Source organism: Aedes aegypti, chromosome 2 (assembly GCF_002204515.2).
Source record: "Aedes aegypti strain LVP_AGWG chromosome 2, AaegL5.0 Primary Assembly, whole genome shotgun sequence".
Lineage (NCBI taxonomy): Eukaryota > Metazoa > Arthropoda > Insecta > Diptera > Culicidae > Aedes > Aedes aegypti.
In genome coordinates this window covers 460,502,022-460,529,261 of record NC_035108.1, presented here as the reverse complement: position 1 = coordinate 460,529,261, position 27,240 = coordinate 460,502,022, and the positions used below count along the sequence as shown (strand labels likewise).

Below are 27,240 nucleotides of genomic sequence, written 5' to 3'. Positions count from 1 at the left end.
TACAAGAGGTTTTGGGGGACGCGATGAAGACAAAAGTGCCTTGACCGTGGTTTTATGGGCGTTTATTTATAGCACCCTGGAAGTAATTCGTAAAACTAAAATTGTTACTTGGGTTCCCTTATAAATATTTTAGAATATTCCGAGGATTGGTAAATTTCCATTTAAAATTTGTCTTGCTTTTGTTCCTCGCGCTACTTCTTTTAAAAATAATAGTAAATATAATTATTTTCCAGAGCTTTGTACATTGTTTACTTTAGAAGAGATAGATTTAGCGTTATCTATTACTAAAAACACTTCACCAGGAATAGACAACTGTTACCTCTGAGATAGGTCCCAATATTCACAAGATACAGAATATTAATCGTATTCGGAAATTCACTCTTTGGAACAATACATTAATGAGAGTATGTTGTGAAAAAATGAAGCAATTTGATGCAGCCGTCTTTGAATAATGAGCATTTCGGTTTCTGCAACCACGCTGGCCAAATAAAGATCTTGCACACTTGGAAAAAACTACCGACTTCGGTAATTCATTTATCATAAATCTCAACAGCTGAACGGTCGGTAATGAGTTCGGTAATGAACAAAATTATCAATCAGTATTCTGGATCAGCAGGACCAACTGTCGAAATTGCTGATTGATCGGTAAATTTTACCGAAGCAATTAAGCTTGGAATATAATTCAGTTTACCGTAAATCTGTAATTTCCAAATCAATGGTGGTCCATGAAATTACCAAAAAACTGGAATTTTTACAAGCCACCGATTCTTTGTGATATTTTGAAATATAGGCAATATAGAAAAGACATGATATTCTGTGAAGATGGTCGAAATTTTATTTTTTATCTATAGATACATTCCCGTGCATAAGTTTGGGTTCACCCCCTAAAAAACATGCAAAAGTTTTCAGTCCATATCTCTGTGATTAAACGTCCAATTGAAACTTTCTAAGCCGCGTTCGAAAGGCAAAGAGTTATTCTTACTTTGTATGTATTTTTCTAAAAACATTATTTGAACTTTGTATGCTAAATTTTTACTTGAAATTGTGAAATTTTTCAAAAAACACACTGGAAAATCATCTCTAATTTCCTCAGCATTGGATCGACCAAAATTTTAAATCAAAGTGTCATTAGAATCGTAATCTTATATTCTTTGAAGAGACCCCACGTAAATTTTGCGGAAAAATCTGGAATTGAATCAATGAAACAGTCAGTCAAGTCATCGTGCAAAAGTTTGGGTTCACCCTTCAGTATGATGCAAATCGTGCAATAGTTTGGGTTCACCTGAATAAATTAAATAATTTTAAAATTCCAAATATAATTACAATTTTTGTATGTAATTCATTTCTTTTAAAATTATGCATTTTTTTCATGATGGTTTTTCTAAACTTATTCGGTATAGTTATTTTGGACTTCCTCAAGGGTCTTGTTTGAGTCCATTTTTGTATAATTTATTAACGAGTGATATTTCTTCTGTTATTCCAAATGGTTGTCAATTTTATCAATTTGCTCATGATAAGGTTATTTCTATTTGTGGTAATAATAGAGAAATCATCCGTCATTTTATGTAAAATGCATTGGATAACATTGATATTTTGGCTCATAATAATGGATTTACTTTTTCCGTGTCCAAAAACAAATTCATTTTATTTTCTCGCAAGCGTTCCCCTGTTAATATTAATTTGTATCTTGATGGTCACGATATTGAATAAGTTGATCAGTATAATGTTTTTTTTTTATTAGTTTATAAATCACGTTCATAACAAATACTGCAAAAAATAAATGGGAGCCAGAAAAAGTTACGTTATATCGAGGTATGACTGTAATGCTTTTTGAGAACTTCGATGGCTAATGCTTACAGAAGTCACTCCAACCCTGACTCCAACCCTAAATCACTTTCTATAATTAAACATACTAAAACAATGAGAATGCGCATACTTCATACAGGTCTAATTTCACCTGGCATCCCTCTAATACAAATCAACCTGTTTGAGAAATTGTGTGTGAAAAGTTGTTCAGACGTTGGAGCCTTTTGTTTTATGACGTTAATACTGCTGAATTTTCTGGCAATATTTTCAAGGAATTACGGATTGAATATTCAACAATTAATAAGATCTTGCACAATATCTACTGAATGTTGCTTCAAAATGGATTACATACTATAGTATAGTATAATAATACTGCTGTAGCAGTCGTATGTTTCCTCAATATTTTGTTTTATCGGATAGAACCAAGAAAAATCAATATATTCCGCTACAAAGACACATACCGTTTCCGCCACTTTTCCTCAAAATCAGCTGAATCCAATCGATCAATCACTGTCTACCTCATAGAAACAGACGGCACTTTGCGTAAAACGGTTATTTCTAACGGTAAACAGTGTAGACACCAAGAACTTTATCAATGAATACCACAGTATGTAAATAACAGCTGACATGCGCAAAGCCAGCCAGACACGAATGATGATTGATTGGTAAACAAAACAATGATGACAGCGACACGCAATGACAAAAGTCAGCGTCAAAAGTGCGCCTCGATCCGAGTAAAAAGTTTGCTTGAAATATTTCACATTGCTTCAATGAGTGATAAAACGGATAGAACAGGCTGAACGTGTCGTCACCAAACCGGAGAGCACACAATATAAATATTTTATATACCTAATTATTCATTAACGAACTTCATAAAATTTCCTTTCCGAAGGATATAAAACCCGATTTCTATTCCATTTAACTTCTGTTACCAAAAATATTTAATTCCTTTGGAAACATTTCAATTGAGTACAGCACAAACACAAGCATGGTTTTTCATTCATTCTTTTTGCTCATTACGGGTTTTTGAAGGTTCCGCTCTTTTCAGACTATCGTCTGATAGCGGCATCCATCAAAAGAATTTGGTCTGCGTCTGGTCTGGCTCAGGAAATGTATGTGTGGGTCTGTTTACCGCCTAACTTTGGATACGGCAAACGGAATGCGGGATGGGATATGGGAGAATGCTAAAAGGAAACAGAAAAAGCCATCTTCTTCTACTTTTCGTCAGTCGATCGTCCAGCACCAGCACAGAGAGTCGGAATTGAAGCATTTTTGGGATCGACAAAGAAGCATCCCCCGGTATCGATTGGACCGGTTAATTTTTGCAAAGTCTCGACTTTGGCGTAAAAGTGACCTCGAAGCAGCTGAGTAATTCCACTGCTAGTGACCACCGCCAGCCATGTCCGGAACGATTCTGGAAAATCTCAGCGGCAAGAAGCTGAGCATTCTGGTTTCCTGTCTGCTGTTTCTGCAATTTCTTTGCTTCCTGTTGGGTGGTCTCATAGGTGAGTGTTTCTTCTAAGAATAAGCGAGTTTTAGGGGATCTGGTTTTGGAATAGTAGGCATTGATCGGATTTATGGGGGAATATCTATAATTTCATAAGAACCTAATTTCAATTTAAAAGACTTAGCAGGCGTCGAAAAATGGCGTCTCGGCGCTCTGCCTTTGTTTACTTTATTAATGATATATGTAGGTATTTACCTACATATATCATTAATGAGTGGGTGTGATGCATGTACCTACACTTGTTATTATCCAGATTGTACTTTTTTGATTGTGTTTATTAGACTGATGCAAACTTTGTGGAACAGTTCACTTTTCTACATTTCAATATTGGATATTTATTGAGATAGGAAGAAAATAATACGTAAAATAATCTTTTTTTCTTATTGAGATTTTCAGCCCTAGGCTGGTTGATCTCATATATAATTATTACTCTTACTCTGAAATTTATTAGGTTTTGCTAAAACTTACCAGCGCTTCAAAATACATAGGGTGCCAGTACCAATGGTTGTAATGTACCAGTAGATTGGACTATGGAATAAAACGAACATTTTTCGATAAAAACGAAATGTGCTATTCTTGGTGGATAGATCGTCTGTAGTTTAGTCGATTTGCCAAATTTCAGCTTTTTATTTTATCAAAAAGTCATATACATAATAAGGTTTATGAAAAAAATTTGCCCCCTTGCACCAGTTTAAAATGGTTGTATAAAAATGAAGAAAAGCCTTAAAGATGATCTTTATGCTTCATTCGAAAGATATTAATTGCTGTTCCAAGGGAAAAATGTTAAACCTATGTAAAAATTTACCATTTTGTTTGATATTCTTTGTATCATTCCCGAACGTCTACTACTGGAGCACTAGCGCAACTACTGGAAAACGTGTACCAATAGTGGCTCAAGCGATTTTATGTTAAAAAATTAGTTTTATCACTCTTTTTATATTTTTCCCATATAGTAGAGGTTGAAATCTTTCTGTTGACGCCAAAAGATCTCTGTTAAGATTTTTCGTTCTTTTGTTATGATTTTTTATAGCTTAGGTAGTCCACTAATGGCACCGGCATCCTATACAATATTTCATCTACCACATAGCAAATATGTAAAATGATAGGGGAGTATGGTCTAATTCGGACCTAGTAACAGTTTTTTGGCCATATCTTTTCAGCACGATAGACGGCATGAAAAGTTTTATGTTTTCTTGAAAGCCTGATTGAGCGCGCGCATTTTTCTCTCAGAGAGTTTTGTGATATCTCTTACCAGGACATGACTAGACATGTTTGTACAAAATTATCCAAAAGGTCCGATTGGACCAACCCTGTTCCAATTCGGACCCCCCATGTTCTAATTCGGACCACCGTTATCGTTTATGCTATGGTAATTATTAAATATAACTCCGATTTGTTTGGTATCAAAGCTTGTTGAAATTCTTCTATAAGCGCATAAAAAATAACTCAATGTGTGAAAAATTCCAATTTAGTTCGAGTCAGAGCTAGTTCAAGTAAAATATAAATTTAATTTAAAAAACATGGGTGAAATCCAAAATTGAGTACAGTAAACTTTCTCTAACTCGATTTTAAATTGACCATCGTGTATGGAAGATAAAGAGATAAAGAACACATATTTTTTAATTCTGGAGCTTTTTGTTATATTGCCAAACAAAATTCATTGGAAAAAGTTATTTTTGCTAAGAATACAGTAAAATTTCAACATATTGAATCGTGTCATGAAAATATCGGGTTAACAAGATAAACTTGTTAGGGAAACTGAAAGAGACAGCATCGAGTCTCGGGACAACAAGTTGGAGTAGTATTGACATACATTTTAGGGTCAAAGTACGCTTTATTAAAGTGATTTAAAAATTAAGCCAAACATCAAATTTTTATGTTCCAAACACATTATATCAGTTAAGGAAAAGTTGATTGTATTGTACTCAGTACTCGTAATCGTTTTTTTTGTATCGTATTGTCAAACAAATTTTGAAAGCTGTATTCAATACAGGCGGTAGTATTAATGGAGATGCTTTTCAAGTACTGACTCCTTTTTTTGGGTGATTTGCCGTATTTCTTAGATTTTATTCGAAGACTATTTCTTGACTGCAACAGAAACAAAGGTACCGTCCATCAATATTACAACTTCTGTGATTTTCTAGCAAGCCCAGAAGACTTTCACGGGGTGGAGCTTATGAAAAAGAGTTACTGCTCTTTGAAAACAAAGAGGTGCATATTGAACCATATTAAAAGCTCCGGATTGAACCAACACACATTTTCAGATTTTCAAACTATCTGAGCACGAACAGTGGATAGGCATATCAAAACCATATGGTCAGATGAAAGCTAAGGCTTAGGGGATTCGATTATAAAATAACACAGAAAGATTGGAAAATTATTGTCAATTACAGAAGCTTGGAAATAATGCTAACCGATAGCATACGAGAGCACTTCAAAACAACAAACTAATATAAAAATCAAACGAATTAATTGATTGTATTGTGTTAGATCTTAGCCAGACGGTGGGTAGAAAAACAGTACACACGATCTTTACAATAGCGCCAGTATTGAGAAATGCTTGATGGTCCGAATTAGAACAGGGTCCGAGTTGGACCAGCTTCCTCTATATTTAAGATATTTTTATTTGAAAAACTTTTTTGAAATAAATAAGACAGACATTTTTTATTATTTTTTTTGTCAATATACTACACTGTCCCTCTTTGCACAACAGTCCCATGTTGGAAAACGACAAACTGAGAAAAAGACGATTGAAATGTGGAAACAATTTCGCTCCATTTTGAGTCTCTATTGTATGTATGTAGGTAGCCACCATCCAAGCTTGAGTCTTGCTCTGCATGCGGTTCCACTTAACAGTACAGTCAATTTACATTATCAATCTGAATTCAACATATCATTGTATGAAGGGCCAAAAAGGGGTGTGGCGAACCCGTAAGCAGAGACACTTACGCGAAACCCGCGGGAAATAGAGAATCTCCTTCCAAAAATATGATCCATCTTCTTTCTGGCATTACGTCCCCACTGGAACTGAGCCTGCTTCTCAGCTTAGTGTTCTTAAGAGCACTTCCACAGTTATTAACTGAGAGGTTACTGTGCCAATGACCATTTTTGCATGCGTAATCGTGTGGCAGGTACGAAGATACTTTATGCCCTGGGAAGTCGAGAAAATTTCCAACCCGAAAAGATCCTCGACCGATGGGATTCGAACCCACGACCCTCAGCTTGGTCTTGCTGATTAGCTGCGCGTTTACCGCTACGGCTAACTGGGCCCCTATATGATCCAACGGAAAGTATAATGAAATTTGCAATACCTGTCAAGTTATCCACGGGATGGTTTGTTATAACGCTCCATTTTGAGTCTCTATTTGGCCTAAAATGTGTTATATTTCTACATATCACTATTTGTTGAGTAAACGAAAAAACCTAATAAATAAGTTTTCATTTTGCACACTTTCAGCAAATACCCCTTTTTTACCAGTTATCGAAAACGCAAAAATAAGGTCTAGTTCAATATTCCTAAGCACCAGCAAACAATCATTTGAAGTGGGTATAGACAATTAGAATAAAAAATTGTAGAATGAACTTTATTTTATTTTTTCTTGTTCCTCATTTATTTTTATCCCCATCGTACCACCCAAATTATTACGGACATCAAAGAAGATTAATATATGTATAAGCCTTATCTAAAATGAAAATCTATTATGATCTATTATGAATCCTGAGAAAATTGAGAGAATGTCTCACGTATCGCTCTCTGTAACTATCATAATATGCTGCACATTAAGAGAGACTGTTTATCGTATACTGCTACAACTTTGATCAGATTGGGGGTATAGTAGTGCATGATAAAACCCTTCTAAACATGCTCCAAACCTGGGGGACACTATTGCTATTGAAAGCTCGTAGATTGTTTGTCGTGCCAGTTAAAAAAAAAAAAAAAACCTACCCCCAACGGTAAACAAGAAAAATGTATTTTATCATCGCTCTCTTTTTGGGGCTCTCGTTAGCCGCTTCCATTTATCAGACTTGTTACAACTTGCGATACATTGACGATCGTGGACCGCAACAGAAGGGATGTTTTTCTTTGTATGCTTTGATCGTGCTTCATACTCAAATGAGAGCGATTCCTGCAATGCCTGATTATGATATCTATTTCAATTATAATGAAAATACATAATTATGTGTGATATCCTCTAATTTAAAAATATTTCCGAAACAACGTGAATACATGACATTTACAATGCCGTAAGCAAGTGTGATGTAAATACAGACAAACCTCCATGAGTCGATTTCTGAAGGGACCATCGAGTCATGGAACAGAAATGCTTTGGAAAGCTGTTTGAGTGAATTATCATAGTTACCATGAAATTTTGTTTCTAGTAATGTTCCATGAGTCTATTTTAAGACACTAGTGGTCCCGGCAAACTTCGTCTTGCCATCAAGTAGGCTGTTGATAATTTGCACGCACTCTCTCACACAAAACTACAGATTAGTTTTCATCCGTTTCCCGGCTGTTCCGGACACTTTTCCAAACTTTTTTTTCACACGAACGCGTCGGAACCCTGGATTGATACAATAGTGGAAGAATTATGCAAATCCGTTGATCCGTTCGGATGCCATTTCGTGACATACAAACACCATTCCATTTTTATTTATATTGATTGATAGATAGAACATCATAGAGGCGATATTAGGACGTAGAACTCATAGAGGTTTTACTGTATAATTGATATCCCTTTACTTCGCTACACATCAGTGAATAACCAGTAGTGCATTAACCCTCTAATACCCAACCCCGCCTTTCGACGGGGTATACTTTGCAATTTTGTGTATTTTTTCGTAGCTCGGAAATCAAAATGATTTTGTTTTTGGCTTAAACCTTGACCCATAACACGCATATAAGAAAAGTTTTTTATGACTTTTGAAACTTTTTTGGATTTTTGAAAATTGTTTGAAAAATAGTATTTTAATATAACCTACAAATACTTGGGGTTAATTTAGCGTGTAATATAAAAAATCGTATGTTTAATATTTTTATACAATCCAACTATCATAGAAGAAGAGCCTGATGGTATGGAAATAATTCCAAACCAGTTTTTCCGTTAGTTACACGGAAAATAAAATATGCTCCAGAAAAAAAATAAAAATTTAATATTTTCGAAAGTACCATAAAAATTTGTATGTTTTAATTACCATAAATCAGTGATCTGGAGAGGTTTCAAGAAAAAATGAAAAAGAATAGGGATGTTCAAAAATAAAAATTATAAAAATCAAAAACCAAATCTCATAAATTTGCAAATAAAAATTAATCATTGCTCATAACGTGTTTAGAACGATTTTAGATAACGAAAAATGATATTTAGATCGAAAATAAAAATTTGGGTATTAGAGGGTTAATAAGTTTTTACAAAAACTTATTAAGGTACTCCAATATATGTCTCCGAAGATATTAAACCGAAAAATTACACTCCTAAAGCGCTATAGGTTTGTCCCTAGTAGACCTGTGCGCCGCCGCGCCACGCCGCCTCCGCCGATCCATTTTACGTCACGCCGACGCCGAATGAGGTATCGGCGGCGCGCCATACGCCGATCTGCACTACGCCGCCAATTTTTTATTTTCACGCCGATAAATGATTCAGCTCGTAAAATTTGATACTTTTACTTAAAAAAATGCTCTACAAAATAGTTCTATATTGTTTCAGGAATTTCTATAAGAATTCTTACAGAAATTCATAAAGGAAGATATTAAAGAATTCCTCAATGGAGCTCAGGAATTTTTCTATCAACTCCATCTTTAAACTTTCCAGAGATTCTTCAGGGATTTATCCCAGAATACCTACGCGGATTTCTCCTTTCAGAATTTGCTGCACGAATTCATTCTGATATTACTTCTGAATGCCTTTTAGACCAGAAATTGCTTTTACAATGCTTATAGTGATTCCTCTGGTAATGGCTCTATGGACCTCAAAATATTCATCGATAAAATTCGATTGAAATTTCTTTAGGAGATCCTCCATGACACTTCCTGGGATCTTGATAGGAGTTCCATCATATATTCCTCAACGAGTTGTAGCAAGTCAATGTCCAGGAATTATTGCCTATTTTTATCCAGGTATCTGTAGGAATTCTTCAAAGTATTATCTCATAAATTACTTTAGAGATTCTCCCTGCAGTCTTTTTTGAAACCAATGGTGTAAAAAAATGTGTCCAAGGGTTTCTTGAAAAAAAATCCTGCAGAAAATTTACTATAAACCTTTAAAAACCCTTCTCGGATTTTTTCATATGTTTCTAAAGGAGTTATTTATCTAAAGATTGCTTTGAACAGGGTGTCTTTCCATCCGGGGAATCCGAGAAAAGTGGAAAAACCCGAGAATTTCAAAAGCCTGGGAATAATACGGAAAATACCCGGGAATTTTGAGAACACACCGGGAAAATATTAGTTCAAACATAAGAACACCGAAATTTAAAAATTTGTTTTGATTTGATGATGATATTATTGACTAGATTTGTACAGGTTTGCGGAAAGCGGATCACACAAAAATGTTTGGCAAATTTGAAATCATGAACAGATTCGTTAGGAATTGATTCTTGGTGAAGTCTTATCTGAATTACTAGTTTGACTAGTCCTTGATATATAAAAAAATCTGTATTTACAGTGAGCTCTTTCAAACATTCCCAAAAAATAAGAGTGGATTGACATCTCTTGAGCATATATTTGATGGATTGCTTGGAAGAATCATTATATTTTAAAATTTGGCCAACTTGGCTGTTTGATCTAACAAAAGTTTCGTCAGAACAATAATTTCCCCAAGAACCAGCGATAGGAAATGTCTATCGCATAATTCCGAAGCCATTCCACATTGGGCCAGACCGCAAAAAATTAGGAGGAAAAAATTATTTTGACTATGAAGATGATTTTTTAGAACAAAAGTGTCTTCAGCAAAATTGTTACATATGATGAGGACTACATTTTGGCATTAAGTGACATTAGGGTGGTTCAACAAAATACGGAAATATTTTTGCGAACTTTTATGCTTTTCAAGTTAGCGCTTTGAAGTGTTCTAGGATGTTGTTCTTTGTTTAATTTTACACAACTTTGCCGAAGACGCCAACCTTGTAAGTCTACTGTAGCCCTTGCTATGGCGTTTTCAATGATGCAGGGTAGGGTGGTACATGAAAAATTGATATTTTGCCCTTAACATTTTTATTTCAAATTCTATCAAAATTACTTCTTGTACAAAATTTTAGAACTAGTTGAAACGTGCATTTTGGTGAAAGAATGAAGTGATTCTATTCATTTGTTTATGAGATATGACCATTTTTATTCAAAGAAATCATATTTTCCAAACGTCAATATCTCAAAAAGGGGGAAAAACGGGGATGAAATTTGCGCAGGATCTGAAAGGTATAGCTTAGGGGCTCAAACGGTATATTGTATTTCTGGAGGATATTGAAGGATTTACAGTGTAATTTCGATGTGAAAACGAGCTTGTTGTACTGAAAATTCATGATTTTAGTTGCGCGTTTCAACTAGTTCTAAAACTTTGTAGAAGAATTAATTTTGATAGAATTCAAAATAAAAAAGTTAAGAGCAAAATATCAATTTTTCATGGACCACCCTACCCTGCATCATTGAAAATGCCATAGCAAGGGCTACAGTAGACTTATAAGGCTGGCGTCTTCGGCAAAGTTGTTCAAAATTAAACAAAGAACAACTTCCTAGAACACTTCAAAGCGCTAACTTGAAAAGCATGAAAGTTAGCAAAAATATTTCCGTATTTTGTTGGACCACCCTAATGTCACTTAATGTCAAAATGTAGTCCTCATCATATGTAACAATTTTGCTGAAGACACTTTTGTTCTAAAGAATTATCTTCATAGTCGAAATAATTTTTTCCTCCTAATTTAGCGGTCTGGCCCAATGTGCATTCTTAGGGGGCAAAGGGTTGGCTATTGAACTTTGTCACTTTGCGGAAAATTATTATTTAAATTTAGATTTTACATATTGTGCTTTGCTTTGATAAATGGATTATTGGGAAAGTTGTGTATCGCACTTCAAAGGTCACCAAGCAGTGGTTCCAATACGTTTCTAAGCAAATGGAAAGTTCTTCAAATGGACATTTACGCGACAAATTACACTGGTTTTGCTATCCAAATGCAGATTTGCACTTGACTGCATCATTGTCACAATTAATTATAATCGAACAAGCCTATTTCAAATGGCTGACATACTTTTACAAATGTTTTACAAGCAAGTTTTCGTGAAACAAATGAAACAAACAAACTAGCAACCCTGCTGAGAGCACATGCTTTTGATAAAACGTAAACAATTTTCGTTGGCGCGAAACCGATTCACTGCCTTTTCTTGCCCGCCAACGGCGAAAACAAAGGGTTTGACGTTTCCACACTTATGAACCCGCCCGCACTTCTGAAGTGCGGGGTCCAATAAGGTGGGAACTGCGCAATATACACAGAGCAGAAATATTTTCATATAATTTCAAAATCTCCCAGAATATTATTTGAATTCCAGAAGATGGACGGTGTTTTAGATATTTTAACAAATCCTTATATATTTTTGTCCAAAACTTTCAAATCATTTTAAATTCACAGTGTTTTATAAATTTATTCAAAAAATAGGTCATAAATGTGAATTATTAAGTCCACCAAATTTGACCAGTTCGAATAAAAAAACGAACATTTCAAGCTGCAGGATCATTTTCTCATTTGTATTTTATATATTTTAGTCATCAGGGAAACTTGTTTTTTTTATAAGAAATTTATTTAAAAATCTTTTTTGTGTATTTTTTTTTTAACTAAACTAGAGATTTGTTTAAGCGCCACTCTGAGAAATCCTCAAACATTTTTAAGGGATACTTCTACAAACTTCTTTAGGTAATTTCGGAGTTTTTCTAAAAAAAATGCACAATGCGTTTCTTCAGGTATTCGCTTAAAAACTCTTCCTCTAAGATATACTCTTAAGATTCATCCCAGAACTCATTCAGTAATATTTCCAATATTTTTGTCTTGTATTTCTGAAGGGGTTCCTCCAATGTATTCTTCAGAACATCTTCAAGCTAGTCTTTATAATCACATAATCACATAGATTGCTGCTTGAATTTTTAAAAGGTTCTTGATTCTTTTTTGGATTACTTCGAGAATTTCTTCAAACATTTGTGCAAGTATCGTTCGAAGAGTTCTCCCAAAACAGCAGCAAAAAATTTCCAAAGGTTCTTACTACATATTTTTTTCGATGAATCATTCACATATTTCTCCAATTTTCCTGCGAGTTTCTTTCTGGTTCTTCGAGTTTTTTTTCCTGGTTCTTATTTTTCCCAACGATTCTCTGTTTTTAAAATTTGTCCAGAGATTTTAAAAGTATGATTGAACTTTTCAAATATTTTCTGTTAGTTTCCCATCAGGGAAACTTCAAGAATTTGCTAGAATATCTTCATGAGTTTTCTTGCAAGGATTTCCAGAAAAATTTCTCCAAGCTTTTTTTCAGGATTTGTTGCAAATATTTATTTTAGGCTTTTTCAAGGTTTTCATGATCCTTCAAATATTATTTCTGATAAGCGAATACGGGACAACAATTTCAATCACTGTATCATTTAAATTATGGTGATAGTGCAACTGTTTAGTCGTTTTTAATTTAGTTTATATTTATGTGCCCAAACTTCCGTAGCGCTAAACGCTAAAATATTCAGCTTAATCTTGAGTGATGGATTGTTAGTTCAAATCCCATCGCTGGAGGGCTTTTTTTCGTAATCTTCACAAATTTTCTACAAAGAAAAACCATGTTGAAGGTGTCTGGGTTCGATTCCCGGCCAGCTCAGGACCTTTTCGTATAATTGGAAATGTTCAATATATAATAGAAAATGCCTTCCTTGGGCATAAAGCATCATCGTACCAGCTATGGGGCTGTCCATTAATTACGTAAGACAATTTTCTGCATTTTTAAACCCCCCCTTCCCCCATGGTAAGATTTTTTGTGAGAAAACTGTAAACATTTTGTATGGCGTATCAGAAATCTCCAAACTCCCCCCTAAATCCCTTACGTAATTTATGGACAACCCCTATACATGATACGTATGCAAAAATGTCAACTTTGGCAAAGAAAGCTCTCAGTTAATAACTGTGGACTTGTTTGTAGAAAACTAAGGTGAGAAGTAGGCTCTGTGCCAGCACGTTCCTACGGTTTATAGAACGCCGGAAAAAAGAAGAAAATTTTCAAACATTTTGATGTCCAATTTTCTTCACGCCGATGTACGCCGCCGTCGCCGCCGCCGAAACTAGTTAACGGCGTGACGCCGATGACGCCGCCGCCGCCGGTACAAAAATGCCCCAACGCCGCCGCCGAATAAAATTATTTCGGCGCACAGGTCTAGTCCCTAGTGTTTGGGCACTAATGGAAACCGGTATTGTTTCGGAATTGCTTGATATCCCGGAAGAAGTGACCCATATATGAAATTTGATAAAATTTCAACATGCTGCGACACATTCATAGTAGATTGGCATGATTTTCGAAGTTGTCGTATAGGTATAGGGGTGAGGCTTGCTTTTTGATTAATTGTCTGCCTATATATAAAGACTGGAACGCCCAAAAATTGGTCAACTTCAAATTGATGTGCTTCTATTGAAAATGCATTAAAAAACCTAAATGATGCATTTGAAAGTTGAGTGTATATACAATGGTTGATATGAGTTTTCACCTTTTGCTCTACAGTTTCCAAAATGACGTACAAATAAGAAGAACAGCGTGTCACAATTTTGCTCGCACAGCAAGGGAATCTGAAGTTCTCGCACGAAACTTATGTGAAGGCGGATTTCAAGTAGCCTCCGGGACAGGAGTTTCATACCGCATCAGGAAAAGGGAAGGTGGTCGAAATTTTTGAAACCTTCAAACTATTGAAATTCTCGAAACAATACCTCGACCGGAATGCCATATGCACGTGTGGTTTAAAAAGTAACATTTTCATCACTACGGGAACCATCAATTATGAGGGGGGCAACCGAGTGGTCGATGCGAACCATGTGGATTTGGTACCCAAAGACCACAACCTCCCAACAGCCATGAATTCCGCCATATCGAATGGTATTGGGCCTTGGTCAGATGAAATTTCAAAACAACTAATACATCCATCGAAACCGAGCAGCAGTTTCAATCAAACTGGCGTTCGGCGACAAAAAAGGTCAATGAAACCACTGGAAGAGGTTAACTTAAAGGTACGGCAATTCGGATTCAGCAAACCAAAATAATAAACGAACACGTTTTCCTTTAAATATATGAATTAAGCTACCAAAAGAAAATAATAAGGTTTTTGTATTATGAATTTTGACTGACAGATATGATTTTTTTGTCGACCAATTTTTGTGCGTTCCTGTCTTAAGGCATAAGGAAAGGCGTGCTATAATGATGGAAGAATGGAAATTTAGGGGAAACGTTTTCTTGTCCGTCTAGTGATGGCTATGAACGAGTAGTTTAAGTTGGATATAAAGTGTGTTAGTTTTTAATGTAGACATACCGTACAGAGCTCTGCGTAAAAATCTTCCTCTATCTTTCACGCTTTCAAAATAATTTTGAACAACAATGCAAGAAGGAGTAAAAAATGCAGAATAAAATCGAAACAGAGCAGTGCCCTATGTATTTGTATATCTGTTTATGTTTATGGCTGTATGTAATTGTTTAATTTTATTGGCTTGCAATGATTCCAATTATGCAGTAGAATTGGGAACAAGGATTAAATCAGGCCTGCCCAAAGTCGAGTCAACATTGAAGAAGTCTGTAAGTCGCAGACGAAATAAGCCTATCTGTCAAGATAAGCAACATATTAGATTAGAGTTTAAAGATAGTTGCTCGTCTTACTAGTGATTTTTAGTATTTTCATTAAAGGTAATAATTTATCTGGTCGGATTATTGTTGCAAACGGATCAACCATTTATGTTAAAATAAATCAAAAAGGCCTGGATTAGATTGATGAGTTGTAGTGTGTTTATTTTAAATTTATAAAAGGTTATGTCAATAAGTGAAGTCGTTATAAAACGACATACTACCATGGGCTGGTCATATTGTATGAGTGTGCGTAGGAAATGATGCTCAATTTAAAACATCTGATAATTCATTCGTGTTCAATATACGTCAAATTGGTCGTTGACCGTTAAAATTCATAAAAAATAGTGTAACTCTAATATTCTCCTATGAACCCTTATATGGAGAAAGGGCAAGAATACAACAATCAACTTTTTTCAAATTTTTGCCGATGAAAGATTTTTTAATATGCCGCAAACTTTTTTTGACTACCAAGACTAACTTTTAGTGAAAAAAGATCGGAGGTTCATGCAAGTTCGATAATATGTGTGTATCAGCACACCGTACGATATAAGCGATAGAAATAACTACAAAGTACGAGGAAAGGGACGGACATGGGATTGAACCCATGACTTTTTATTTATGAAGCAGAAGCGGTAGCCTTTAAACCACCAACCTCGTCCCTCGGTATACCCTACTCTTGCTAATCATTAATTTCATAATTCATGCACAAATTCCAGCTCCCGTCCCATCAAGCGTTCAAACCATCCTGGCCACCATCTGCAAGGACGTACCCGGTTCGCACAATGACACCTCAATCTGGCTGTACTCCCGAGGTGAGGAACGCTGTCAAAGTTTGGAACACCTGGACATCGAGAACCACGATCTGAAAATGGCCAACCAGATTGTGTTCGTGTTCCAGATGCCACTGCCCCGGGAAGGCCGCCAGCTGGACTACTCACGATGGCAGCAGAACCTTATTGGGGTCCTCCAGGCGGACATTGCCTACGACAAGAACATCCTGCTGAAACCGCACTCCACGATGACCATTGATGCACGCTTGGCCTATCGCAACAAGGGTGACCCTGACCACGATTGGAAATATCTTGCTTCTTCGCTGGAACGGCGCGATCTGGATTGTATGGCGGATAATGTCACGGATGAATATCTGTACAATTGTAACGCCATTCCGTTATTCGAACTTGGCTCTCTGCATCACGACTACTATCTATTGAATGTTCGCCTCCCGGTCGATAGCGATTTGAAGATGAATTTGGATATCGGCCACATTCAGGACTTGCAACTGTCGGTTATCTACCAGAACGGCGGCTTCACAAAGGTATGGGTTTCACTGAAAACCATTTTCCTACCGTTCATAATCATCATTATGGCCTGGTTCTGGCAACGAGTTCACTTACTGCAACGGAAACCGGCTCTACTGGAGTACATGCTGCTGGCCTTGGGCTGTGCTCTAACATTCCTGAATCTCCCACTGGAATACCTTACCTTGATCTTCGATATGCCGTTCATGCTCTTGTTGAGCGATATCCGCCAGGGAGTATTCTACGCTTGCCTTTTATCATTCTGGCTAGTGTTTGCCGGAGAGCACATGCTTATCCAGGAGACCGGCGAAAAGTCGTCACTCAAAACCTACTGGAAGCACCTGGGCGCTGTTGCGGTCGGCTGTGTATCGTTGTTCTTGTTCGACATGTGCGAGCGAGGAGTTCAGCTAAGGAATCCGTTCTACTCGATTTGGGTTTCGAAGATTGGATCAGGCTTTGCTGTGAGTATATCTCTTGTAAAACATTGTAAATTCTTGTTGCATACTAAACCTGTTTTATGCTTTGCAGCTTGGATTCATCATTCTGGCAGGAATATCGGCGGGCCTCTACTTCCTCTTCCTGTGCTACATGGTTTGGAGAGTTTTCTGCAACATCAATCTGAAGCGGACTTCGCTTCCCTCGATGTCGTCGGCCCGTAGGTTACACTACGAGGGCATAATCTATCGTTTCCAGTTTCTGATGTTGGCTACCCTGCTGTGTGCAGCCCTCACCGTGATTGGTTTCATCATTGGCCAGGTATCGGAAGGCCGATGGAAGTGGGACGAAAATATCGATCTGGAATTCACCTCGGCCTTCTTCACCGGAGTTTACGGAATGTGGAACATCTACATCTTTGCGTTGATCGTCCTGTACGCTCCAAGTCATAAGAAATGGCCGGTCAACGAAACTACCGGTGCGTTTGACTATCGTAGGACTGGAAGATCAATTACATTACTAAGTTTTTATTGACCTATTTCAGAACACATCATTAGCGAGGAGATCGAGTTCAGTAATCTACCATCTGATTCGAATCCCAGCGAGATTTCTTCCTTGACGCAGTTTGCGCGTAAAGCTGCATTGGACTAAGCTTGTGCAGCGGTGATGCTCTTCTACATTTTCAAAATTAATCGATACTTACACGATTGAACGAATTTTAAGTATTTATGCGTATTTTCTCGAGGATAGTTATTCTATTAGATTGATTCTCAAAACTGACAATTTACTAATTATCGTGATCAACTGTAATAGTAGCTTGTAAGATTGTAACTTTCGCGTTTTTCGTGAACACGTGGGTCACACATAAAAAGAGTACACCATAGGACTTGAATCGAAACAATTATTACTGCAACATCTCACGATACACAGTGCTTTTGCCAAACTTGGTACCAGATTCATTTGATGGTGTACTCTTAATGTGTGAACAATTCAGTATTATATTGGTGTCATAATTGTAAGTGAGTGTTCTTTTTATGAGAAAGTGAAATCGCATTAGAAATAAGTATCAAATTAACATTCAATAATCTTTTGAATACAATAATTTTGTCCGAACAAATGCTTTTTGAAAACAATTCCATATTAGAAAGAACTTCCTCCAGAAATTTCTACTATTATTTTAGAAAATCCACAGAAGAAACTCTGCGAACTTTTCCAGATTTAATTTCAAGTATTTTGTCAAGTACTCTTAGCAAGAATTCATTTCTAGCATTTCTTTCGGAGTAATTTCAAAAGCTTCTTCAGTAATTGAAAAAAAAATATGTTCTATTTGTTGAGGTACGAATGACTCTTCCTGTAATTTCCACAAAAAGGACAAAACTGAAGTTCTACGTTGTCTAATCTTAATCACATCTGATTTTTTATTGCTCTACTTTGAACAGTCTTGTGAAAATACGCATTTGTATGCTCTAATTTATCTGTACTCTGAATCTTCTCTCAGCTATTCCTAAAATCCTATTCCTAGAAGAATTCCTAAAATATCACTGCGAATTTTTCCTCAATTCCCAGGGATTTCTCAAAAAATCATCAAGAATTTTGTCCAGGAATAGTCCATGATATATTTTTTTCTAGTATGGGCCTCTGCACAAAAATCTTTCTTTCTCTTTTACACTTTCACAGAATTTGTAAACAACAAGGCCAGTAAAAGTCAAAATCTCATACAAAATCAAAACAGTGCAGAGCCCCATACCTACTTCGTGTTTTAAAGAGGTGAACCCGTCCAAGGCTAAAGTAGGGTGCCGGTGCCATTAGTGGACTACCTAAGCTATAAAAAATCATAACAAAATAACGAAAAGTCTTAACAGAGATCTTTTGGCGTCAACAGAAAAAAATTATCCTCAACAATATGGGAAAAATATAAAAAGAGTGATAAACTAATTTTTTAACACAAAATCGCTTGAGCCACTATTGGTACACGTGTTCCAGTAGTTGCGCTAGTGCTCCAGTAGTAGACGTTCGGGAATGATACTAGGAATTTTAAACAAAATGGTAAATTTTTACATAGGTTTAACATTTTTCCCTTGGAACGGTAACTAATGTCTTTCGAATGAAGCATAAAGATCATCTCTGGAGCTTTTCTTCATTTTTATACATCAATTTTAAAAACTGCTTCCACCCGTTGATCTACTACTGGAACACAACAGCAACTACTGGTGCAAGGGAGCAAATTTTTTGCCTAAACCTTATTATTTATATGACTTTTTGATAAAATAAAAAGCTGAAATTTGGCAAATCGACTAAACTAGAGACGATCTAACCACCAAAAATAGCACATGCCGTTTTTATCGAAAAATGTACGTTTTATTCCATAGTCCAATCTACTGGTACATTACAACCTGAGACGAGACTCGCGAAGACGGTCTTCTTTTTCTGTGATTGCTAAGTTTTTTTCTTATTCCACTTTGTGCATACCAATTATGCGCATGCGCATACCAATTATGCGCATGCTGTTCAAATCCTCACATGAACCTCTCAGCAAAAAATGATTAAGTTTGCATCACATCGAATCATAAATAGCCATTTGAGTGAAATTTCATGCCAGCAAACGTAGCAGACATTAGAAATAATTAATCTTCTGCTTAGATTTATCAGCAACTTTGGAAAAAACTGCTCCGCCGACTGAGGTTTTTAATAACAGTTTACTTTGAACACAATACTTTCCACTTTTTCAGCCATAAAAACGGTGGGCTGCATTTGACGTTTCGTGAGAGGGGAATCTGGGCTGCATATGACGTTGATATTTTTCCTCTTCGCGAGTCTCTCTCAGATTACAACCATTGGTACCGGCACCCTGTACATATATAATAAAGAGAATAAAATCATACTTCGTTTTTATGACGTTGGATAACGTCTTACGGCAACATACTGGGGATATAGTTTCGAAAAACGAAAATCGCTCGCGTCACGAAAAGTGGTTAGATTTTGACTGTTAATAACATACTAACGCCCAGATATATTTTAAATATTCTTGCACCAATCGATTGGAAATCGATTTTGATTTTGATTTTCATGACTAAACTATTGATAAATGGGTAAATATCGAGGCATGTCTTATTTTCCATAGAAAAGAACATTTGTCTTGCTGTTAAAGGTTTTGACGCTTTGAAATTTACGTGTACCGTAATTTCGGGTGAAAATGATCATTTTTCATGGTTACCTAAGAAAATCCCTGATATCTAACAGAAATTCAACCGTATGAGCTAATTGGTACGAGCTTAGAAGATGAAATCGAGCTCGGGGATATATTTTAAGCATCGTATCAAACTTTCAGGTTGATACCAAGATCAAATCCTTGTGTTGGGGATCGTCATCGTTGGCGCAATAAACCAATTATTGAGAGCAGCCTTCGTAATAGCAGCTTCAATGCTGTAATTCATTTTTTATTATCATACTAATTTAGAACTTAAGATTATACATACAATTTGGTGTTTATTTCAGGCTTCCAAGATACGGCCTCCCAACATTTCGAATACACATTTCATTACTGATATTTCTATTACTTATTGTTGCCAGTTTCACTCTAAATTCCACCACAACACCTTGTTTAGAACTAGAAGTTTATGGATGTTTGACAATACTACACTGCCGTTATACGCATAATTGTCCCATGTTACTTTTTGTGCATTTTGACTTTTTGTCATTAAACAGTTTATTTTTACGTATAGTTTTAAAATTAACTTTGTTCGGAAACTCAATGAAAAGCAAGCCAAGTCAATTTGTCCCATTGTTGAATTTCCACGCATAACTGTCCCACTACTGTATTTCTACGCATAACTGTCCCACTATACAATTCGCTGCGCTGATCTCGAACAAAATAGTCAGTAGGCAGTTTTGAATTAGCTGGTGTTTGGGAAAATCGTTTTGAACACCTTCATACGTTGGCTTTACATCCCATGTGGAACACAACCTGTTTTATTTTTTATTTTCGAGTCCATGGCTTGCGACAAATCAACTTCATGATTTAGCAAACCAAGTCTAAATAAAAATAGTTCTAATGTTTGTAACCGTCCGTCGTATCTTCTAATAAATCGCAGCAAACGCAGTGGCTTTTGCGCCACTCTCGCTATTGAGAGACCACTGGTCGTGTTTATTGAATTGCCCGACTAAGCTTTCTGAAGCATGAGCGCAATTTACAGGGTTATGATCGAACGGTTTCTAGCGGAGAATTTTGTAGATAGCCAGCGAAACAAAGTGAATAAAGGCTGAGGTGAACGCACCGAAGCAGCGAGTGAATGAAACCGCATCAATAGTGGCAACGTGAGATGTATCTAAACGCCTGGGCGGACTACAAAATACCACAGGGCTCGTACGTGAATAAAGAAACGTAAACGTAAACTTAACTTGAATTCATCTATGTATTCATTTTCTATTTTCGGAAAGATTCATGCGGGTGGGTGATATGTACAGTGTGTGTGTTGTGGTGTGTAACATGGCCATGTATGTCGACATACCTGCGCAGGGTTTATGCTACTGGAGCTCGAGGCGTTACGTTACTTGTCGCCGAGGGATACGCCGGATGCATGCGATGTTCGACGGCCGGCGGAGTCACCAGATGAGGGGTGCTCGGGTTGACTCAGCAGTAGCGTAGCTAGGCCGGGTCTACGTGCGTCGAGGGTCGAACTAAAGTTGCGGTATAGGGCGTCGGCTCGTGGTCCGAAACTCTACTGTCTCCTCCTTTCGGAATCTCAGCAGGTCGGAAAAACCTCTACTCCCGTTTAACTACCGTAATGGCGGACCGGCACGGACCAACGGTGCACAACGTGCAGAACAATGGGGGATTTCTGAATCAGAGCTTCTAGCTCCCACGAAAAAGCGTCTATCGGACGCTGAGGACCGACACAAATCTTTCATTAGTTTTTTCGTGGATAAATCTGGATCGTAACAACGTAACTAATAAAATAAGATTAATAAATGCCATTTCACTTTACCACTATTCCGTTATAAAGTTTCTTTAACAAAAAGCAGTTAAATCAACTAACTAACTAATCTACACACCTTAATTGGAAAAGAAAAAATCACTAGAACACGGGAACTAACTTCTGCTTCAGAGCCGAGTTTAGATGAAAGTGAAAGATGGACGATTCTATATCTTTAAACAGCCCTAAAAATGATATCTCATGCTTTTTTACTTTTCACGCATACTAGTATAAGTTGTTTAGACGAGATTTACCTAATACAATTTTTGCGGGCCATCTACATTTAATCCTATTCACTACTAGAGCTTTTATCTCAGTAAAGCTTAAAATTTTATAGCAAACAAAGGCTTTATGGTGAATGGTTCTTTAAATGCTAAAAGGTTCTTTTGATTGAAATTATCGATTATAATATAAAAATAGCTTTAAATCTTATTTACATATGCGCAAAGCAAAGTTAGGCAATTCATTTTTTTTGTTTTAATAATATTTTTCAAATTTATTTTAAAAATACATCAAAACGTTACATGTTTTTGGATGACTTGGCCACATGCTGGGTTGTTCCGAATACCGGTTCATTGGTAGAAGTGGCCATATTATATTGGCGAATCTGAAACCTGGCTTGCGACATATCAATTTTCATGAATTTGCGAAGCATGTCTAAAGGTGGTTCAAATGTATTTGAATAACTTGACCACATGTCGGATTGTTCCGAATTCCCGGTTCCCTGGGGTAAATGGCCTCTAAACCATCGGTTCTGAAACCCAGCTAGCAACATAAAACTACATAAATTCCCAAATCAAGGCTAAAGAAGGGTAATTCAAAGGTTCTTGGATAACTTGATAACATGCCAGGTTGTTTTGGGAACCCTGTTCTCCAGAAGAGGTGGTTATTATATTGGCGATTCTGAGACCTATCTTGCGACACATCAAACTTGATGAAGTCAAGAAGAAGTCAAAGTCATGTCAAAATAAGAATAGTTCGAGAGGTTTTGGGTGACCTGGCCTCATACTGGGTTATTCTGGGTAATTGGTTCTTCGATGCAAGTGGCAAATATGTTGATGGTTCTGAAGCTTTATTTGCGATGTATCAAAAATCATGATTTTGCAAACCAAGTCCAAAAAATGTCAAATCGTGTGAAGATTTGTGTCGTGAATTTTGAGTTAAATATTTACTCCGCAAAACAACCTTGAATTCGCAGATGAGTTTCTGTCAAGCCTGCAGCTGGAAGAGTCGATTTATAACATCTTATAAACTCTCTAACTTACTCATCCACTCTTTCTTTCGCTAACTCATACATTGTCTTATTATCACACATACAGAAAACTTTGCTTTCCATCCCAAACTATAAAATTGTATTTCTTCACTTCCTCAAACGTGGCTCCGTTTGGCACATGTCACTTGAGCCGTCATTAGGTGCCTTAAGATAGTCTTGAGGATATACGTCCGCTACATTCGGTACAATCTATACGTAAGAAAGGTCATCTACAGCTTAGCACATAATTGGTCACTAATATTAGTGGGACTGTTATGCGTAGATATTCACCAAAAACCCCGTATTTCTAGGCATAACAGTCCCACTTTGAATTTCGTAGCTAAATTTACTTTATTCCCATAATAAAAACTCTTGACTCTAATGAACACGCTATTCTTTATACTGTTGTAAAGATTTTAATTTAATTTACCACATACCTGGTCAATACGAGGCCTAAATGTGTTAAAATCTTTAAACGCGTTTTTCTCGATTGCATATTTTGGAACATGGGACAATTATGCGTATAACGGCAGACATCGTACATGATTTTTAAATTTTTCATTATTTTCATAGAAATAAATATTCTTAAACACAAAAAAAAAACTTCATAACACACGATCCGACAAACACTGTTGATTCCCTGCAGGTTGCATTAATATTTGCACCTGTTATGATGTATGGCTGGGCTTGTCAGATAATTATGGTGATATATGCGCTGCCGAGATCACTATAATGAATTGTCGAGCACTACTGGTAGATGTAGAGGTATGATGTATCAGAAGAAGTTCTTTATGGCGTGGATCTTCTTCGAGTTTAAAAAGGACCAAGCCAAACATCGATATGAGCTAACAAAAGAACATGGAGTTCGCGGACTTCATGGAGAAGTACCTCAACCTCAAACTGGCTTCGGAACCCACTAAAACAACCAATCTTAGTGAATCATTCGTAGACCTAACGTTCAACTGGAACAACGTCTTTTTTGATGGAATTTTACTCTGGTGTGTATTGAGCTACACCTTCCTCGCTCAATTTTCGTTGCCGCTCTGCTTAGCATTTTTTCGCAATTGACATGCAACAAATAGTGTGAATACCTCGATCTTTGGGGGGGGGGGGGCAACGTGGCGTAGTTGGCTACACGTTCGCTTCATAAGCGGATCGTCATAGGTTTGATTCCCAGCCCCCCCCCCCCCCCCCCCAACAAAAAAAAAATCTTCGTCAGTCCGCTAAAAAACTACACGAGCTCCACCCGTCCAACACCATGGCCGTCTGAAAGCGGACTGACAACTGACCCTCTTCTGAGCGAACATGCTCTAATGTACCTGGATAACATGACGATCGACGAACGGCAAAGAATAATGAACTTCTCTCTGGAAAATACACCAATAGATTTAACAACTGTCTAATTTGAATTCGCTCTGGTGATGCCCAAGCTGGCGAATAAGAGCTCAAAGAGTTAAGTAAATGGAGAATAAAAAAAGTGTGAAAATTGATTAGACTTTTAGCAATACAAATCTGTCATGAGCTCGTGACGGTCTCAAACCAGAAAATGAAAGAAGCTAACGTTCTCAACGTCAACCTGGCGGTCGTATCACGGAAACAACCTCTTACTTTTCAAAGGAACATCAACATGGGTTCCTTCAATGAGCCCTCCTACTACATTACAACGAGAATGGTAAGCGTCAAAGATATTCCTAAGAATATGATAAAGGTTTCTTCGAGAATCATACCAAAAGGTTTCCACAGGATTTGAATGATTTTTAGGATAATTCCAAGGATGTTAACTGAATTCACACTGTTCTCGCAAAGTAATTTTCAAATGACAATAGGTAAAACCAAAGGTACCAAATGTGCCAACAATTTCTTATGGATACCTCTAGGAACGAGGTGAGTTTCATTTTCAATTTGTAATCCCGTATTTTATTTATTCTATCATTTATTTAACAGGCTCAAGCGCCATCAGGCATAATGCAGCCGAATTCGACGGATTTGTATTACAAAATTACGATTGCTTCTTATTGTACTATGTTAGTTGGCAGTGGTTAGGGAAACGGTTTGGCAGAGGTAGGCAATACCATTATATTTAAAAAAAGGATGGGATTTGAGGGTCTTTTCACTGTTTTTCTGCAGCAGAATGTAATTAGGTGCACTGAGATGATGATGATGCTGATTAACGAAGATTGGATATTATAACCTGTAACGGTACAAACATACGGGTTTCGAGGGGAACAAGGCGGACAAACGAAAAACGGGGAATCATGTAGACAAACAGACTGACTAAATTCTTAATAAAACAGGGACATCAACTTAGTTCAAAAATAAAAAAGATTTATGAAAATGTTGTATGTTTCTATTCACCCCGCGATGGGGCGAGTAGAAACACTGTTCAGTAAATATCAATACTTTTTTCATTTTAATGGAAAAACAAACACTTTTTCAAGTACACCTTGAAGAAATATCAAAATGTATTTACTTAGTGAAAAAAAAATAAAAACATTCAAAACATTCAAATTTTTGATCATATTAGAAATCGGTAAAAATGGGGGATGTTTCAAGCTATCAAATATGATTGAGATTTCAATATTTTCTTCTCAATTTTTTATGAGAAATCTAGCAAAATTTTTAATTTGAAAATAGTCTACTGGTACTCTGTTGCTATTGAAATAATGAAGAAAAATAGATTTCATTCAGTTTTAAAAGTTTATCATTATATCATTTTCATCATTTTCAATGCAGGTCGCTTTGTTACTATTTGCCCCACTTTTTCTATTCACCCCGTCTCGCGGTAAGCATAAATCAGATCTGGCAAATCCGTAATCGGGGCAGTATCACACATCATGGTTGATGGCTTGGTAGCCTTGTACACAACCCCATCGATTGCTCTCTGCAAGACCTATTCGATGGAAATGCGAGCGCAACGAGTAGTGATTGGATATTAGTCGGCACATTACTTCGATAGAGTTTTGTCTCAAGTCATCCCTTTGAACCATGACTTCTTCGACACCCGCGGGAGAATGGCATGTAACCACCTGACCAAAACCCCTTCAACCCATTTTTATTTCTAACCAATCGTGAAGGTAAACTCTTATTGAGGGAATGAAATCGTAATTATTTGATCGAAAATTATGTAGATTAAACTACCATCAGTGCACCGGTATCCGCTCATGCCCCTATTTCCGCTCATCAACATTTTTCACACGGATATATTCTAGCAATATTAGCAACATTCAAATGAAGTCGTCTGCCATTATTTTCATTTGATAAAATATTTATTTATATTGAAAACACAATACCTCGTGAGCGGTTATTGGGCCACTAGGTATTTTTGTATGTTCCAATAGCCGCTCATTCAAAAAATTAAACAAAATTTTAGAGAAATGTCGATTTTAGTATACAGCCTTCTTTATTGCAGTAAGAGCTATGGTTTGACCTTTAAAAATATCAAGATAAATAATTAAATTTAAGATAATGCTCTTTTTAGTAAATTCGTCACGAAATCTGTTTACCGTGAGCGGAAATAGGAACACTTAGATGCAGTAACAAATACAATTAAACATTTTTTTATGAAAGTTTTTCAAATTCTTTTTATTTTGCCGCTGATTGCTTATACATGGAGCTACATTGTGGCATAAAAATAATATTGATCGACACAATAGTTATTTTGTGTTAAACATTTAAACACGTAACTTCCCTTAAATGAGCGGAATCTGGTGCACTGATGGTACAACAAAACGAGTCATTTTATTTAAATATTTGAGTTGTCTCGAATTTTGAACTCCACCAGAAATGATTTAATTGTTTTGCAAGACAAGCGAGATAACATAATCCACAAACTTATTTACAATGGCTTCGCGGACCCCCTGAGAAGTCGTCACGTATTCCTAGGGGTTTGTGGATCTCCGAATGAGAAACCTTGAGGTAAAAGATTTAGGTGCATTGCATCCAGACTGGTAGCAAGTTTATTCCTCAGATGCTCTAAGTCGAAAAGGGGGTAAAGTACAAGATGTTACATTTGGTGACCGTCTTGTCGACCAGTTGCCCGAAGAGGATCCTGCTGTCCATGATCGAGCCAGGATAATCGGAATGTAACACCGTTGATTTACAGAAGGTGGTTTTAAAATTCTCCAATCTCAGTCCAGATC

At 36.6% G+C, this 27,240-nt stretch overlaps 2 protein-coding genes across 3 annotated transcripts in view; one reads left to right on the top strand and one right to left on the bottom strand.

Moving 5' to 3' along the window:
• LOC5569699 (MKRN2 opposite strand protein) overlaps positions 1 to 27,240 on the bottom strand; it is a 65,035-nt gene that overhangs the window by 37,158 nt on the left and 637 nt on the right. The window contains exon 1 of one of the 2 annotated variants that reach the window (XM_021848162.1): positions 2,268 to 2,462. The exons of the other annotated variant lie outside the window; for it this stretch is intronic. The gene's annotated coding sequence lies outside the window, so the exon portion shown is untranslated. Of the gene's footprint in view, positions 1 to 2,267; positions 2,463 to 27,240 lie in introns of those variants that run through there. 2 annotated transcript variants of the gene reach the window in all.
• Positions 2,983 to 17,993, top strand: LOC5569696 (protein wntless). The gene is made up of 4 exons (XM_001658638.2): positions 2,983 to 3,311; positions 15,860 to 16,902; positions 16,970 to 17,354; positions 17,421 to 17,993. The coding sequence occupies exons 1-4, from the start codon at positions 3,206 to 3,208 to the stop codon at positions 17,525 to 17,527; spliced, it is 1,641 nt and encodes a 546-aa protein (XP_001658688.2). The 5' UTR covers positions 2,983 to 3,205; the 3' UTR covers positions 17,528 to 17,993.

What these genes read in the sequence shown, in the direction of transcription:
- LOC5569696 (XM_001658638.2), top strand. Translation starts at nt 3,206, where the DNA reads ATGTCCGGAACGATTCTGGAAAATCTCAGCGGCAAGAAGCTGAGCATT. An exon ending in CCTGTTGGGTGGTCTCATAG is followed by an intron (nt 3,312 to 15,859) that starts GTGAGTGTTTCT and finishes CACAAATTCCAG; the next exon opens with CTCCCGTCCCATCAAGCGTT. An exon ending in GCCGGTCAACGAAACTACCG is followed by an intron (nt 17,355 to 17,420) that starts GTGCGTTTGACT and finishes GACCTATTTCAG; the next exon opens with AACACATCATTAGCGAGGAG.